This window comes from Corvus moneduloides, chromosome 9 (assembly GCF_009650955.1).
Source record: "Corvus moneduloides isolate bCorMon1 chromosome 9, bCorMon1.pri, whole genome shotgun sequence".
NCBI lineage: Eukaryota > Metazoa > Chordata > Aves > Passeriformes > Corvidae > Corvus > Corvus moneduloides.
In genome coordinates, this window is record NC_045484.1 from 31234113 (window position 1) to 31251971 (window position 17859).

The 17859-nt window shown below is 50.9% G+C and overlaps 1 protein-coding gene across 6 annotated transcripts in view; it reads left to right on the forward strand.

Annotated features, from left to right (window-relative positions):
* Positions 1 to 17859, forward strand: part of PDE4B (phosphodiesterase 4B) — a 174720-nt gene that overhangs the window by 105311 nt on the left and 51550 nt on the right. For 5 of the 6 annotated variants that reach the window (XM_032117501.1, XM_032117502.1, XM_032117500.1 and 2 more), the window contains 4 exons: positions 8984 to 9178; positions 11005 to 11041; positions 11130 to 11200; positions 15263 to 15312. In XM_032117501.1, coding sequence (XP_031973392.1) covers positions 8984 to 9178; positions 11005 to 11041; positions 11130 to 11200; positions 15263 to 15312 — 353 coding nt within the window. The remainder of the gene's footprint in view (positions 1 to 8983; positions 9179 to 11004; positions 11042 to 11129; positions 11201 to 15262; positions 15313 to 17859) is intronic. The other variant, XM_032117507.1, reaches the window with a different exon arrangement.

Genomic DNA, 17859 nt, shown 5'->3' on the forward strand with positions numbered 1-17859 from the left:
CACAAACCACATGAAATGTGCTGTAGGAGTTTTGCCCTGCCTGGATTTTTGGGCTCACAATCATTCCTTTAGAAGGTTTTGTTCCTGCTGCTCACCACCTCTGTCTTCTCTCCACACTGAGGAAGCTTTTCCTTTTGCTAAATCCAGTTTGCTGTCCTTAGTGATTAAAGCTCATCGCAGACCGCATGATTTAATAGCAGAAAATCGAAATCTGGGCTTTAACTTGACCCTCTTTCCCTCCCTTTTGTTTTGCAGCTGCCCGAGGAGGAGGTGGGGAGGCAGTGTGGGCAGGCAGAGCCTGTCCCTGCCGCCTCCTGCTGAGGAGTCCCTTCCGCCTCACTGGCGGTAGGAAAAATGCAAATTTATGGAAATACTGTCGGGCCTGGCAGGCTTTGTGTTCCCTGGCTCTGCCTGCGCCTGAGCTGGGCTGGGCATTTCACAGGATCTTGGAAACATGGAATGGTTTATGTTGGAAGGGATCTTAAAGCTCATCTTGTTCCTGCCATGGGCAGGGACACCTTCCATTGTCCCAGGCTGCTCCAAGCCCTGTCCAGCCTGGCCTGGAACACTTCCAGGGATCCAGGGGCAGCCCCAGCTGCTCTGGGAATTCTATTCTAGGGCCTCCCCACCCTCCCAGGGAACAATTCCTTCCCAATATCCCATCCATCCCTGCCCTCTGGCACTGGGAAGCCATTCCCTGGGTCCTGTCCCTCCATGCCTTGTCCCCAGTCCCTCTGCAGCTCTCCTGGAGCCCCTTTAGGCCCTGCCAGGGGCTCTGAGCTCTCCCTGGAGCAATGTTCCATGAATTACGCTATTAATCCCACCAGGAATATCATCAAGTTGGTGTTTACCCCATCACTCCCACGGGAAAGCTGTTCACTGCTCTGGCTGCTCTCGAGGCACAGATTTCCCTCCGATTTCCAACCTCAGTTTATTCCTGTCCATTTTATGCCCCCTTGTTTTCACAGCAGCATTGTCCTTTAGCACGAAGATCCTGTTTGCTTTGGTGGCCTGTGCCGCTGGCACTTGTGACCCGCCTCCATGGGGGAACAGCAGGTGCCATTCCCAGCATCCCTGTGATCCATGTGCCAAACCCCTCGGACAGAGCAAACACTTCATGCTAAAGGGCCAGGATTTTCCATCCTTAATATTGTCCCCTCAAACAGCACCAGGTGGCAGCTGCTCATGATTTAGATGAGGCAACTTGTGCATTGAGCTTCTGCTGGCCCTGAAATGATCAATGAGAGCTATAAAAAAGATTGTCCTTGGAATCACATCTGTGGGCTCTGACATTTGCTATCGCAGTGTCCTTTCCCATGGATAGAAAAGATGGAGAGTGCAGGCATTTGAGAGATGAGAAGCAAGGAAAATTTTGCTGAAATGTACCCGACTGGATTAATTCTTGTTAAAGGCTGAGTCTCCAAAGGATTTAATGATCTGAATACCATCTTAGGACATTTCACTGTCTTTTTACTGACAGGCTCCGCAGATCCCAATTATGGAGATAAATCCAAAAACCAGGTCAAATAATTATTCCATGAATCAAGTGGAAAGGCTGGATGCATTTCCGAGCACAGCAGCTTTCCACGCGCTCACTGCTGGACTTTTGGGTACTGTGGAAGGGCTGGGGGGAGTTTAAAACATTAGTGCAGAAAATGTGTAAATCTTCCACCTCAAAGGCTGCCTATGCAGCTCAGGTAAAATGGAAGCTCTGTGGCGTCTGTGAGTTGTCAGCACGGTTGTCACTTTGTTCCTGTCTCCAGCGTGGCTGACAGCAGATGAGAGGAGCTCTCTGAAGTGGGGCCGGACGGAGCAAAGCAGCTCTGAGCTTCCCTCCTGCTTGAAAAGGCAGAAGTGCCTCTGGACTCATGCCAGGAGATTCTCTGTTTAAGGGCAGGATGGAATAAAGCCTGGCTCTGGCCAGCAGCCTCCTGACGCTCTGGCTCTGTGCAGATCCGGGAATGCTTTCCTGAGTGCTGGAGGCAGAGGTCATTTGTGGATGGGACCCTTGAGACCCCTGCTGAAGGCTTGGCTTTGCCATCAGTACTCTGGGAGGGGAGTTAAGTGCAGATTGCACTTAAGAGGGGTAGGAGATACTTGAAGATGCATCAATAAAAGATGGGATATAGGACTGGGATTCCCCTTCTGCTGCCGGTAATATCCCGGTGGGGAAAAGGCAGGGCTGGACCCCGTGTTCCCACTTGCTGGGTGGAATTACCCCCCAAGCTGGTTCTGGGCAGGGAGCAGGGCTTGTCCAGAGGCAGAAGGGCTGGAAGGTGTCCTGGAGCCCCACCAGAAGGCACCAGTGTCTCTGTCACACGAGCCAGGCCGCCACGGGCAGCCTCCTCCACGGGAGGCAACATCTGTGTGCTGTGGATCAGGAGAGGCAGTCTGAGAAATGCTACAGGGCTTAGCTGGGGCTGGGGGAGCTGGAAAAGCTGAAGTGACACTGAACAGAGCAGAGCAGCCAGGCCAGGCTGGGATAAACACTGCCCTGGAGCTGGCATGGAAACATCTGTGCCATGGGACAGCGGTTTTTCACAGAGCAGGTGCTGCCAAAATCCAGCGTGTGGAGCACCGTGCTGTCCCTGTGCCACCTGTCCCACTGGCCACAAGCCATTCCAGACTTTCCAGCAGGGAAAAGTGGCAGTTTCCCCCCTGGGGAGGCTCAGCTGGGTTCTTCCGTGCAGCAAAAGCACGGCTCATGTGCTGGAGATTTGGTCCTGGTGAGCTGTGGGTGGGTGGAGGGTGCTGGGCAGGAACACCTGGAAGGTGAGGAGAGCTGTGAGTGCTGCACAGGGAGGGGCAGCGAGAATCCTGGGATGCTCTGGATTGGGAGGGACCTTAAAGCTCATCTCATCCCACTCCTGCCATGGGCAGGGACACCTTCCACTGTCCCAGGCTGCTCCAAGCCCTGTCCAGCCTGGCCTTGGGCACTGCCAGGGATCCAGGGGCAGCCCCAGCTGCTCTGGGCACCCTGTGCCAGTTGTACCTTGTTATACCTTAGCTGGAAGGGAAGCAACTGCTCCATCAGTTGTTAGCTGGAATATTTTCAGGAGGAAAAAGCCCTTAGGAAATGGCATTGCTGCCCATGTTGGGAATGATCACTCTCACATCCATATGTCTTTCCAAGCTCTGGAAGTAAAAACAGAGGTGGGGTGTCTGGTGTCTACTGTGTTTGACTGTGCCTTGCATTTTCCAGAGATTAATGGCAGTGAACCATTGGAAGAGGATAAAATAGCCCAGGGTGTACATTTGGAAAAATAACAACTGGATTTTTGCACTCAGGATTCCTTCTCTGGGGGACTTAAACAACCCCATGATGTTCACTTGTTACAGGATAGTGTCAAGCTGCTTATCTGTGGTAAACACGAAAAGGATTACATTTTTTGGAACCTTCCATGCTAAGAGAGAATCCAAACTCATTTTCACCTCCCGCTGTACTTTTCCAACCATCTCCTGGTGGCTGCTCCAACCAGGCACAGTGCTGGATGCAATCCCTGACATCTGCTGTGTAAACCAGGAGCCTCCCCAGGGTGCTGCTGATGAGTTCTGAGAGCTGCGAGGGCTCTGGGGACTCACTTTTATCTTGGGGCTCTGCTGAAGGTGGATTTGGGTTGTACAGGGAGCAGCAGCAGCTCTCAGGTCTGTTTTGGGCTCTGGGTGGGAGCAGGGCAGGGGCTCTGGTTGTTCTGCCTCTGTTGTACCCATTGAGAACAGCAACAGAGTGAATTAATATCACAGAATGGTTTGGGTTGGCAGGCATCTTAAAGATCATCCAGTGCCACCCCCTGCCAAGAGCAGGGACACCTCCCACCAGCCCAGTTTGCTCCAAGCCCTGTCCGACCTGGCCTTGAACTTCTTTATTCAGAGATTACAAAGTCAAGTAAACACATATTTTTGCTTCTGGATACATGCAGAGGCTTAATGATGTGTTTAGCAGCAGCTGACAGTTTCTGTTGCAAACACTTCAGTCAGTGCTGCCGGGTTCCTGTGCCAGGCAGCTGTGACAGCACAGGGAGGGGCTGCAGGGGCTGCTGGCACTGGGTGGGGACACTGAGCTCTGGAGATTGCAGGATCCTGGAACCACAGAGCAGTTTGGGATGGATGGGACCTTGAAAATCATCCCGTTCCACCCCTGCCATGGCAGGGACACCTTCCACTGTCCCAGGCTGCTCCCAGCCCCAATGTCCAGCCTGGCCTTGGGCACTGCCAGGGATCCAGGGGCAGCCCCAGCTGCTCTGGGCACCCTGTGCCAGGGCCTGCCCACCCTCCCAGGGAACAATTCCTGCCCAATCTCCCATCCATCGCTGCCCCCTGGCAGTGGGAAGCCATTCCCTGTGTCCTGTCCCTCCATGCCTTGTCCCCAGTCCCTCTGCAGCTCTCCTGGAGCCCCTTCAGGCCCTGCCAGGGGCTCTGAGCTCTCCCTGGAGCCTTCTCCTCTCCAGGTGAGCACCCCCAGCTCTGCCAGCCTGGCTCCAGAGCAGAGGGGCTCCAGCCCTGCAGCAGCTCCGGAGCCTCCTCCAGACTTGCTCCAGCAGCTCCACGTCCTCCTGGTGTTGGACCCTAGGGCTGGGGCAGCTCTGCAGGTGGGGAATTGCCTGGATAAAAAAGTTAGGAGCCACATGAGGGACAAATCCAGCAGAGGGATTTGAACTCTTAAGAGGTTTCTAAGAACAAAGAGGTTTTCCCTAAGTGGGAGAAGGTCGGGAGGGGAAGGAGGTCAATAATTCCTGTGGAGCTGTGAGCTGTGACCCCAGGGAGCCCATGCCAGGGCTGTGCTCAGCTCTGTGTGTCCCACCCTGGGCCATTAAGTGCTGATGGTGTCAAGCTCAGCCCTTTCCACATGGAAGATTATTCAGGAAAAGCAGCAAGCTGTTCTGATAATGGGGAACAGGTGCACACCATTAGAGGGCGGCCAGGCAGTGGAAGGAACAGCATTTTTCCTTGCTTACGGTTTTAAGAATCCTGAGGGATGTCTTGGTAAGATTCACGAATCTCAAAAAGGATCTTTATAATTAACAAAGTCTGCCCAAACCTCTGGAAATATTTTGAAAACGTACTTGATATCATAGAGGTGGTACTGTAGTTTGGAGATGGGGAGTGATGTCCTCAGGAATGACTCTGGGAAGGCAAAGCAGATGGTGAAGCTTCTTGGAGAGTCAGTGCTGTCATGCTCGGGAAAAGTGTAAATTCCCAACATAAACAAAGATCCACGAGCCTGCCTGGTCTGCTGGGCTGAGATGTGTTTGTGTTTCATACTCCAGAGCAAACTGTGGGGCGGCGCAGCTCTCATGGAAACCACTTGACTTGCACTTGACTGTTCAAATGACTCTGAATTGCATCCAAATCATGGCACATTCCTGTTACTCAGTCTTGTTGCTGAGTTTTGCCATGTTCCAAGACAACTGGTGCGCAGTGCTAGTCCAGGGACATCAGCTCCTGATGCTGGTGAGGGGTCTGGAGTGGAACCTTATGAGGAAGAGGTGAGGACACTTGGGTTGTTCATCCTGGAGAAGACTGAGGGAGACTTACCAGGGTCTGCAGCTCCTCCCGAGGGGCAGTGGAGAGGCAGGCACTGATTGATTCTCTCTGTGACCAGGGACACGATCCCAGGGAGCGGCTGGAGCTGTGCCAGGGAGGTTTAGGTTGGATATCAGGGAAAGGTTCTTCCCCCAGAGGGTGCTGGGCACTGCCAGAGCTCCGGGAGCGTTTGGACATTGGGGTGTCTGTGCAGGACCAGCAGTTGGATCCATGATCCTTGCGAGTCGCTTCCAGCTCAGGATATTCTCTGATGCTGTAGCTGTTTTACAGTAACGCTGCAGCATTTGAACAGTTGGGGGTTGCTGTTATGATTCCCTTTGTTTGCAGAGTGACTCACGAAGCCTCGCTGTGTTGTACAATGATTTCTCTTGGCTCGCCGTTGTCTGTTCATTACCGTGTGTCAGCACAGCTTTGCACGGGTCCAAGGCCGGTGCTCGCTCGCAGCTAACTCCTGCCACCTGCTGTCTCCTTCCTCCTTCCTCGCTTCCTTCAGATCCCGCTTTGCTTCAGAATGCTGAGGGATAGAGGAATGGAGCTGCAGCTGCCCCGCGGCTTGGGCTGAGCGCTGCTGTGCAGCCCCTGCTGCTGCCTCTGCCCGCCCTGTGCCTCCCCTGCTGCACCATCCCACCGGCATCCCAGACACCTGCATGTGGAGTCCCTGGAGAGAAACGCAGGGAGAGGCCACCTTTCTTCCCAGCTCTGCCATGCTGAGAGACGGCACTGGCTGGGTTAAGGCCCATCCCATATGGATCGTGGAATCACTTAGTTTGGAAGAGATCTCTGAGATTATCAAATCCATCTATTCCCACCACTGCCCCATGTCCCCAAGTGCCACATTTACACAGCTTTGAAATCCCTCCAGGAATGGAGACTCCACCTCTGCCCTGGGCAGCTGTGCCAGGGCTGCTGTCACCTTTCCTCCTCTGGAGCCACTTTGGCTCTGGCAGGGCTCAATTCCCTGGAATTCCTTGGTGGCCTCCAGACACACGGTCACCCGTGAGAGTGTCCCAGCACTAGGAAACGTTGATCTGATAACCCAGGTTGGAGGCAGGCAGGGAATGGCATCAGCTCCCACGTGTCTTAGAGAGATCTGCTATGGAGACAGGGATTTCGGAAGGATTTATAGGGACCTTAGATACCACATTTCTGGCCCATATGTTTAGATAACACAGTTTATATCACAAATGGGGTGTCTCGCTGTGAGTGCTGTCGCTTGAAGATAAACTGCAAAGGAAATCTTGGGGTTTTTGGTGCTTTGTACTCTGCCATCCTTATTTTAAAGTAGGCAAATGCAGCTTCTTTTCCACTTGGACAAAGCCTGTAGGGTGTGCAAACTTTGGAGAGGACCCTCACAGTCTGTGCAGTGTTCTGAACATGATGATGAAGTTTTTCCAGCAGAGCTCAGCAGTTAACTTCCAATAAAAAAAATAAAAAAGAGTGGGAAATGCAGATCTGAGAGGGCAACTTTAGAATCCAATTGCAATTCTTATCAATTCCAGCAAATGTTTGTTTGGGGGATATTTTTGGCATCAGGACACAGTTCCAGGTGGGTGTTGTGCACCAAGAGCAACTGGTGACAAACACAAGATTAAGCTCTTGCTCTGTGTATCTCAGGTCACATTTTCCTAACGTTGGATCATTCAAGGGGAATAGTTTCCCATATTCCACTTCTTGTAACTATTAAAAAGCCATGGCAGCAGAGTTATTCCTGGATTTTGAGGATCTTGCTCACAGGCTCTACCTGCGGGAGTGCCTGTTCACATGGAATACTCCTGGCAGAGGTAACTCCAAACTCTGGTATCTGTCACTTTTTGGGGAATTATCTGTTAACTTCTGGCTGAGCACATGGGTGGCTGAGTGCTGGATCAAGGCCGAGGAAAAAGAGCCTGAGGAACACTGGTGTGGCTGCACATTGAACTTGAGGAAAGGAATAAAAGCACTTTTCAGTTGGATTAACCACGTGATCCGTACGGCAGCGTTCCAGGTGCTGGAACAGGGAGCACGGGAAGCAGGCAGCCAGGAGCTGCAGCAGCCACAGTATTCCCAGCTGGGCATTGGCTGTGCCAGGCGTCTCACTGAGGCAGCCTGGATGTGTCCAGCTCATCCCAGTGCTGTAGAAATGTGGAAAACTTGCAGGATTCAGGCAAGTTCAGGGATTAATACTTTATGTGCTCTTCCTGCCACGGTTAAAGCACTCTGCAGAGGAGGGAGAGCTGGGGTCTTCCCTGCCACTGTGCTCAGGAAATCTTCTGGATTAAAGGGTGGAGGGATGGAGAAAGGCAGGGCAGGGACCACAGCCTGGTGTCCTGGTGGAACGGCATCGGGCATGGCAAGAGGCACTGGAGGAAGCACTCAGCTCCTACTGCAAGGAGACAAAGCCTGACTTCCAAAGGCAAGGAAATTCCTCCTGAGCGTGGCCGTACCTCACTTGGCTTCGCTGGGCCACGCTCACACAGCTGGTGTTTCTATCAGGCCCAAATGCCCAGGCAAAGGAGGCCGCCTGCTCATTTGCAGTGTTTACGAGGGGTGTCACTTGCTAGAGTGGCCAGGGTGACTTCAGCCGCAGGTTGCAGCAGCCAAGTTATGAAACCACAAGGAAGTGGGTGTAAAATGGAAAAGGACAGAAAGTTTAGTGCTTTTTTTTTTTTTGGTTTTTAAACAGCCCTTCATTTTGCAGCCCAGCTGTTTAAAATTCACTGAACTGATACCTTGAATGGCTAAAACACGATTTGGGCATCCAGCTCCCACAGCTGCCAAGTGCTCGCCCGTCTTGCAGGATTTCAAAGGCTTGGCTCCAGGGCTGGGCTGGAGGGTGGTGTCACTTTGTGGTGTCTTTAGTCCCTGTTGTGCTTGTAAGGCTTGGAGTGAGGTTTGGCAAATTGAACCCCAGGGCTTGTGCAAACGGCCTTGAGGGTGGAGTGGGGTGTTTAAAACCATGGAATCCTGGAATGGTTTGGGTTGGGAGGGACCTTAAAGCCCATCCCATTCCAGGGACACTTTCCACTGTCCCAGGCTGCTCCAAGCCCCAATGTCCAGCCTGGCCTTGGGCGCTGCCAGGGATCCAGGGGCAGCCCCAGCTGCTCTGGGCACCCTGTGCCAGGGCCTGCCCACCCTCCCAGGGAAGAATTTCCCCGTCATGTCTCATCTAACCCTGCCCTCTTCAGCTGCTGTGTGGTCATGCTGAGAGCTGTGCTGAGCCGGGAGAAATTCATGCTGAAGGCAGCGTGAGGAGGCAGTGAGGACAGGAGCCTCCGGGTAAATGTTTACGGTCCCGCAGAGTCCTGCTTGCACGCAAGAGACGTGCCAGCGGGCGGCTCCGGTGACCGCAGGCGGTGACCGCAGGCCGGTGGTGACACGGTGTGAGCCGCGCTGAGGTGACACATGCCCTGATAGCCCTCTTGTGGCAGACGTGTGACACTCATCTGTGTTCCGTTCGCAGCTTCGATGTGGAAAATGGCCCGTCCCCAGGGCGCAGCCCGCTGGACCCGCAGGCCAGCTCCTCGTCGGGACTCGTCCTGCACACGACGTTCCCGGGCCACAGCCAGCGCCGGGAGTCGTTCCTGTACAGATCCGACAGCGACTATGACCTCTCACCAAAGACCATGTCCAGGAACTCCTCCCTCCCCAGTGAACAGTAAGCATCAATTCAGCTCGCATTTTACACTCTCTAAGAGCTTTCCGTGCTGCTCTCATCCTTAGAGCTCTGTTAGGAAGAGCTTATGGGTGGTACACACACATTTCGTAGCTGGAATGCACAAAACAGGTGCTGATCCAACATCCTCTCCCATCCTTCAAATATTCCCGTGTTCTCCAGAATTTAGCAAAAGAGCTTTCAAAGCCGTATGCTGGGATAATAGAGAAGTTGTGCTGTACTGTTATTTACAGGATTGCTGTTACTCCATCCTGTTTTGGGGGCTGTTCCCTAGAACTGAGTGGAAAACGAGCCGAGACAGATGGCTGAGCTCGAGAGGATCAGTGCCCACAGAGAGTCCTGGATTCCCAGCTCTTTATTTTGAAAGGCCCAGTTTAAAGTTTTAAAGTGGCCATTAAGCGATAAAAAAAGTGCTCATAAAAAGAAGTTGAACTGTTGTGAAAGTTTTGTCACGGAATGGAAATCTGAATATTAGCCAGATCCATGAGAATTTGGCAAGAAAATATCCCTGCTGTGAGTTAAAATGGAGTAAATACTTATTGAAGGAACCACTTCAAATTATGCAAATAGTGTTTGGTGTAAACGGTGGGTTGTAACGATTCCCCGGCAGTGTGCAGGGGTGGGGGAATCCCATAATTTCCCCCAAATTCATGGCTCTCTGCAGAAGTGTCCATCCACTGTGGGTGTCGAGGCTCTGTTAGCACTTGGGAGAGTGTCTCCATCAGTGTGGAGACAATTTTAATTAAGTTGTGGACTTAATAGCACTGATACCCGAGGCAGGACAAGGGGATGAGCTCTGTGGCAGCACAGCAGGGACAATTCCTCTTTGCAGGACACCTCTCCAAAGGGTCCTGTGGCAGCCAGGAGCCGACTCTGCTGCCCCCACTTAGTGAATCCTGTTATTGATTATGGGATCAATAATAGAACTGTCTACAACATTGCTCCTAAGAGTGCCTAAAGGGGCTCCAAAAGAGCTGGAGAGGGACTGGGGACAAGGAATGGAGGGACAGGACAAGGGGGAATGGCTTCCCACTGCCAGATGGATAGTTGGGATATTGGGAAGGAATTCTTGGCTGAGAGGGAGGTGAGGCCCTGGCACAGGGTGCCCAGAGCAGCTGGGGCTGCCCCTGGATCCCTGGCAGTGCCCAAAGCCAGGCTGGACATTGGGGCTTGGAGCAGCCTGGGACAGTGGGAGGTAGCCCATGGCAGGGGGTGCGACTGGATGGGGTTTAAGCTCCCTTCCAACCCCAACGATTTGATGATTCTATCCTCTGCCATTTCTCAGTTAGGTGAATCATAAAGGATTTTCCATACACGCACAAGTACCGTATATAATACCAAAAAAAAAAAAAAAAAATTCCCTCTTATTGCTGGCAATGGTGTATTTTGCTCAGAACTTCTGCTCAAATCTTCCATGATGAAAACAGCCGGACAAAACCCGGCGTCTGAACAAGATTAAAGACTGCGACAGAGATCAACAAAAGCCAGGAAATTCAAAGGTGACCTTTCCCCGCACCACTACGGTTGGTTTTTTTCCGCCGCAGTGCAAGCGTGAGCCTTAACTTTTGAATTTCCTGGCTTTTATTGCCTGGCGTTCCCAGTCCTCACGCTCGCTCCTGCTGGTTGTTTTGGATATACACGGTGACCGTTCCATTAGGAACAAGTTTTTATGTGGTGTTAACTAAACGCTGCATGGGTTCATTCGTGAGGAAAACCCCTTAGGGAAACTGCTCCTTCCCTGAGGTGAATTTCGCTGTTTGAAGGTAAATTTATGCAGAAATTTATACATTTTCTCCGTTTTTCCTTAGGCATGGTGACGACCTGATTGTCACACCTTTCGCCCAGGTGAGTTGGTGGCATATTGGCCTCTAAAATAGTTTTTATAAAGCACTTACGTGGAGAAGGTTGATGCCTGCGGTTTTGTCTCCCTCAGGTGTTGGCCAGCCTAAGAAGCGTGAGGAACAACTTCACACTCCTCACCAATTTACACGGCACCTCCAACAAGTAAGCCTGCCTTTTTAAGCTCCTTTCGTTCACGAGAGGAGCCGGCGGGGGCTGAGCAGGGGCGGCGGGGGCCGGGGGGCCGCGGTGCCTCAGGCTCCGCCATGGCCTCACGGCTCCGCCGCGTTCGCGCGGGACGCCAGGGGGCGCCATCTCCTCTCCCCTCATGGCGTCCGTCCCCTCAGCCCTTCGTCCCCTCGTCCCCTCATCGCTTTGTCCCCCCCATCCCTTCATCCCCTTGTCACCTCATCCCTTCATCCCCTCCTCCCCTTGTCCCCTCATCCCCTCAGCCCTCAGGTCCTCCCTGAGGAGCGAGCGATGTGTTTTGGCTTTTGTGATGTCTACTGTGAATCATGGGGGCAGTTTGGGGCCTTGTGCCACAAAAAAAAATATTGAGGGGTTGGAGAGTAAGAAGGGGATGGATCTGGGGAAGGGTCTGGAGCACGAGGAGCAGCTGAGGGAGCTGGGAAAGGGGCTCAGCCTGGAGAAAAGAGGCTCAGGGGGGACCTTGTGGCTCTGCACAATTCCCTAACAGGAGGGGGCAGCCAGGAGGGAGTTGGACTCTGCTCCCAGGAAACAGGGACAGGATGAGAGGAGAAGGCCCCAGGTTGCACCAGAGGTGGTTTATTTGAATATCAGTAAGAGTTTCTTCCTTGAAAGGGCTGTCCACCCCTGGCACAGCTGCCCAGGGCAGGGGTGAGTCTCCATCCCTGGCGGGATTTAAAAGCCATGTGAATGTGGCACTTGGGGACGTGGGGCAGTGGTGGCCTTGGCAGTGTTGGATTGGACTTGGTGATCTCTGCCAACCTAAACAATTCTGTGATCTTCATCACGTTGCCACCTTGGCTGTCCCAGGCGTTCCACAGGTGCCCAGCTCCAAGCAGAGGCATCATCTCTGTTCAAGCTATGGTCCTGCCCTGCATTTCTACCACTGCTTCCCAGAGCAATAATAATCCCAGAATTGTCCAAGTTGGAAGGGATCCAGCAGAATCAAGTCCAGCTCTTAACTGAATGGCCCATTCAGGGATGAAATTCGCAACCTTGGTGTTATCAGCACCAGGCTCTACCCAACTGAGCTGATCTCATGTGAGTTTTCAGGGCCAAAGGGCAGATGCCAAGGCAGGGGGCATCCCAAGCGTGAGGCTCTGGGGACAACAAGGATTTCCCAACAGAACTGGCAGCAGCATCCTGGAGCTCAACTCTGAGGGGGCTGACCAGAGAACTGAATCCCACATCACTTCCTTTGACACTGATTGCTCTGAATGAGGAAGGTGATGCACTCGGGAGGAGGATGTTGTTTTTTCTACCTGCTGAACAGGAGAAACCAAACAAACTCCTTTTTATGCCTTTGTCCGGAACCACCGCTTCCCTTTGGCTATTTATACTGAGCCAGTCATCGTCATCCTCTGGCCTGCTTTGCCCCAGGAGAGCTGTTTTGCCTCAAACCAACATCATTCATTCCTGGCGAGATCTGGTGTGCACCCACCCCATCCCACTGATCCCACCCTGGGACCGACAGGCGCTGCTCGCACCAAGCGTCCCGCTGGCTCCAGAAGGGCAGGATGAGGTGCAGGTGTGAGTGGCATCACCTGGTGCCCACCACCAGCTCACAATCTTTATTTTACATAAAGCCCAGCATTTTATCCAGGAGTGAAGTTTTCCTCCTGTTGATTCCCATTGGCAATTTTGATGGGAAGGAACTGCTACATTCCAAGATGGAGGTTAGTGAAAAACCAGATGGCTTAAATATTCCTTTTTTTTAGGCTTTGCTTTTTTGGACAGCTCGGGCATTTTGGCAGTTCCTAATGAGGAATCTGAAACTGGACAGGGCCAGAAGGAAGTGAGGGCGTAACCTGTAGGACACAGAGGCATCTTACAGTGTTCTTTGGAAAACATTCCCAGATTCGATTGAGGTATAAAGTTGTTTGCCCGGCCAAAGTAAAAGTCATTAAATTTTTATACCATCCTATGGCAAACATCCCAGTCCGTGGCAGAATGTGCTTCCAGGTGCCGCGGAACTTCCCGCACAGTTTCCAAAGAGCTCTGCTGGGTTACAGCCATGCTGCCAGCTCATGATTTTATCATCTGTCTCATGATATGTGATATCTGACTTCAACTTCTGCTCTGGGGACCATGAGAATCTCAGCTTTTCTTTAACCCCTCCTCTCCACTCTTTCTTCCTCCTCCTCCTCTACCCCTCCTGGCCCAAGCAAGGAAAAAGAGGATGCTGTCCCACATATTTGCTGGAAAATATGAATGTTAAGGCCTGGAGGAAAAGAAAACAACTGGCAGTCATATTTTTTGGACTTTAACGTCAGGGTTCTTGAGGCAGTTTCCTGATTGGAAAAGAGGAGAGGATGATTAATGGGTTTGGAGTGCCCGAGTTTGGCAGTTGCAGCCCAGGACGCGGTCAGAAAGCATCCGGAGCCTGCTCCTTGTAATCCCCTGCGGCAGGAGGGAAGGAGCGGGCAGCGGGAGCCTTGTCCACTGGAGCACAGTGGTGGTTGAGAAGGGATCACATCTCCAATCCTGCACCCTGGCTGCCTGGAAAACAGGATGGGCACGGCCAGGACATGGATTTGAGGATGGCGGGAGCGGTGCCGGCTGTGGAGCGGGGAATACCCTAGAGAACAGCAGCTCATCCCTCCCCACCCCCCCAAAGTCATGTCTGTGCAGCTCAGGGTTTGGAGATCCCTGGAGCATGGATCCTTCGGTTCTGGGAGTGCTGCAGCCGTGGCGTGGTGTCCCTGTCGGGGAGTTTCTGTTTTTTAGAGATTTCAAGATCTGGCTTTTCAAAAAAGGCTCGGCAGAGGCAGGTCGGGGCACATTTGCAGGGAATTCAGCACCCAACGTGTGTGCCCTGTGCTGAACCCTTCAGAGAACCTGGGTCCTGCACATCCTGCCAGCACAGCCTTTGAATCGCAGGGAGGCTCCTGCTGGGAGCCGGCTGTGGAGCCCGCTGGGGCGGGAGTCGGGACGGAGGGCTGGAAGCAGGGCTGGAATTGCACTCCTTTCACGCAGACCTCACCTGGGCAGCGAGGCCTTCCCAGAACACTTCTGAAGAACCCCCCGGAGCTACAATTGCAGCACAATTGAGCCGCTCTGCCTGCTTTGATTCAAGCTTCAAAGGAGAGCTGGCGAATAATGGATGTTGCAGTTCAGTGGCTGACTCCAAAATTTGGGGTTAGGAAGGAGGTTGGCGAGGGGAGAGTGCGGGGAAATCTGGCTTCAGTTAAAATGGATCCGAAACTTCTTAGGGAAGCAGAAGCCCAAAGTTTCATTTTTGGTCAGCCTGAAGTACTGCAGTCAGTCCAAACTGAAGTATCTTGATTTTGGTATCAACTCTTTTAAATTCCTTTAAAAAACAAGTCTCTGATGATGGTTTCAGCTTGAAAAATTAACAGTTTTGTTTGGCAAGTCTCACAGGGAACTGTGTTGACATATGGAGAGGATCTGCACCTTTTTCCAGTCAGACCCTGTTGGCTTGACTTGAACCAATTTTTTCAAATAGGTTTTGGCCCCTCCAAAATCCAGGAATTGCTGCTGAAATTGTTGCTCAGAGTCCAAAAAGTGTCCTTCAGCTGTTTCAGAGCTAAACAATAGTGACTGCAGCATCTTCTTCCTCGCTTCAGGAGCAATTCCAGTGTTAACTGGAAGATATAAAGACACATTTCTGACCTTACCTGTGGCACTGCCTTGCAGCAGTTTGACATCACTTCAGGGTCCGTTCCAGACTCTGTAGGGAAAAGCTTTGTGGGAAAAGGCCTTGACCATGGGGGAGCCACCAGAGCCTGGCCCTTGCTGCCTTCTGGCAGATTTTGAGCAGAACGTTGCAAAGGCAGCATGGGATGGTGGCACATTTCTCCTCATTTCCAGCTCATGGGACAGGCAGGGAACAGCCATCTCTGGCTCTTCCTAGCACATCGATCAATACTGCTCAACAAATCATTGTGAAGTGTTTGGGTTTCTCTGGGAGAATGAAAAAGGATTTTTAACTGAGGGAGCTGGCAGGGTTTGGAAGGATGAAATCCTACCTATTGACAGAGTATTCTTTATCCCTCTTAGGAGATCTCCAGCCACGAGTCAACCCCCTGTCTCCAGAGTGAATCTGCAAGGTACGTGTGGGATTTGGGAATCGGCTGCCAGGCCAAATGCACACAACATTCATTGCACAGTTCTGCTCACAGCTGCTTCTCTGCCCCCTCCCCGGTGCAATTCTGGGTTCCTCCTGCAAAACCAATAGGAGAGAACTATCAGGCTCCAAATATTGTTATTTTAATTGTTTGGTTTGGGGTTTCTACTGGTATATTAGCACAGGAGATGAACATGATTTTGGTTTGATAGTCATGGCCACAGTGGCTGCTGTTCTTGTGAGTCCCTGTGTGCACAGGCCTGGACAAGCCCCAGCCTACGAGCCTTGAACAGGCTCAGACACAGCTGGATCTTTTTTTTATTCTGTTTATTTCAGTTTGTTTCCATGTAATCTGTGTACTCAAACCTTTCCTGGGTGAGACTTCCTTGGCTTCCTGCTGGGAAGGGGGTGTCATGGCAAGGTGGGGTGGGCAGCACTGGGAGGGCTGCTCGGGCAGGGGGAAGGATGAGGGTGAGCAGCAGAAGCTGATTACTTAGGACAGGTTTATTCATTTCAACAGCTGGGTTTAGCCAAGCTGAGGGTCTGTAGAACCCCTCTCAGGATCAGAGCTGGCCCTATTTGCACTAATCCAAAGGTTGCTCCAGAGAGAAGGAGATAAGATTTGGAGCAGTGCCCATTTGTAAGGTTTTATCTCGGCCTCTCCAGTAATTACATGCTTGGAGGGACTAATAAAGCTTAATTTTTACAGCATGTGAAGCCTGGATAGCTATCATTTCCTTTCCTGCTGTGTGTTATTTGCTCTCAAGGGACACACAGAGTCCTGGACACTTCCAGATTAGGTTCCTCCAAAATTGTTAATGGGAGGTGGAAACCTCTGATGCAAAAGCAAAACTGGACAACACAATCTTAAACTCCTTGTCTTGCTGTCAGAGCCAGCAGGAATGCAGCTCATCACCTGAATTAAAGTTGGGTCTAGCAAGGCTTTGAATTTGTGCCTGTGTGAAAAAAAAAAATCATGGAAAATTTCCTAGGCTTTCCACAGATCTGTTTATGTAAGTCAGAGAATCTAATAATGAGGAGAGAATGCCCTTCCAGGAATTTTTAGGTTCATTTTCTTAACACTTTCCGTGGAAAAAATTGCTCTCAACTTTTTAACACTTCGGGGATATTTTTCTACAGTATTTCCAATGTGAGCTATAGAACACTTGGTACTTTTTAGCTGATCCAAGCTTCTAATGCTGGGAATACATGAAAATTCCTTTTGGAATGAAGTGTTTGACACACAAAATTGTAGAGCAAGTTTTGTGTTACCATGGAGAAGTTGGATTTGTAGCCCCTCAAGTAAATGGGTTTTTAACCACAAATCTTAGCTGCTTTTAAGTGAAACCTTCAAATAAAATTTTAAGAAGTGAGTTGGATCATTACAATTTAAGTAAATCGTGACACTTTGTGGGTAGGAAGGAGATGCATTTTTGAGATTAATAAGAATGACGTTATTTCGTACGTCAAACCAGCCAATATTGGCATTATTGGTAGAAAATCCCGGGATCCTTGGTTAAATTCAGGTGATTGCCTTCCTCTGTCTCTTCACAGCCACTGTCACACTCTGTAACTCCTTTCCAGGCAGCAGAAAAAAATCACAACCCTTGACTTTCTAAGGAAGTTTCCATGTAAATGCAGCAAGAACAGAGATTTTTAAGGAATTTTTTTCAGTGTTTGCACCTTTTTTTTTATCCTTGGTGGCTTCTGCTTTGGAAATTATGGACGGAAGGAGAGATTTTCCTATCAGAACCCTTGCGGTTCTGTGCCAGTGGCTGAGAGGATGCAGAGTGTTTTTCCTGAAGGTTTTGCAGAAGGAAGCAGTCGTGTTTTGATTGGGACTAGGCTGCCTCACATCTCTCTAGATGAAAGACTGTGTTTGGAATGAACTGGGTTTAGATTCTCTAGATTTGTTGAAGCTTGGAATTTGATTTTAACCCTCCAGTGTCACCCATTGATTCATGGCTTTACCACAATCCATTGACATCACTGTGAGCATCTCATGGATGTCTCCTTTGATTTGTCATTAGTGGGGTGATTTATATCCTGTTCTGAGAAGTACAGAACCCAGGGTTTAAAGCAAACAAGCCTGCATTAATAAAATTACCCCGGAGGGAGGCAAATTATATCCAGCATTTGCACTGCAAGGAATACATGCCAGCTGTTTAGTCCAGCTGGAATATTCCAGGATTTTCCAAGCAGCAACAGCCAAATTTATTGCTGGTGTTGCATCACTAAGGACCCAGGCCCGTGGTGAAATAAATGAGCTGTGGTGAAATGAGGGAATTCTTTTTTGCTTTCATTTTCTTCAAAGTAGGAAAACTTCTGGCCGGGTTTTTCCTGGGACAAAGGGCTTTGAAAGGCACTGCTGGTGTCACCGTGAATTTCAGAGCTTTCTTAACCTTGCAAGCACAGCCAGAGAAGGAAGGGGAATATGGATTGAACATCCTGTGTTTTGTCCTTGGTATCAGCTGAAGTAAATCTGGCAGATTTTTCCTGTTATTTTGTTATAACTGCAGCTCACAGGAAC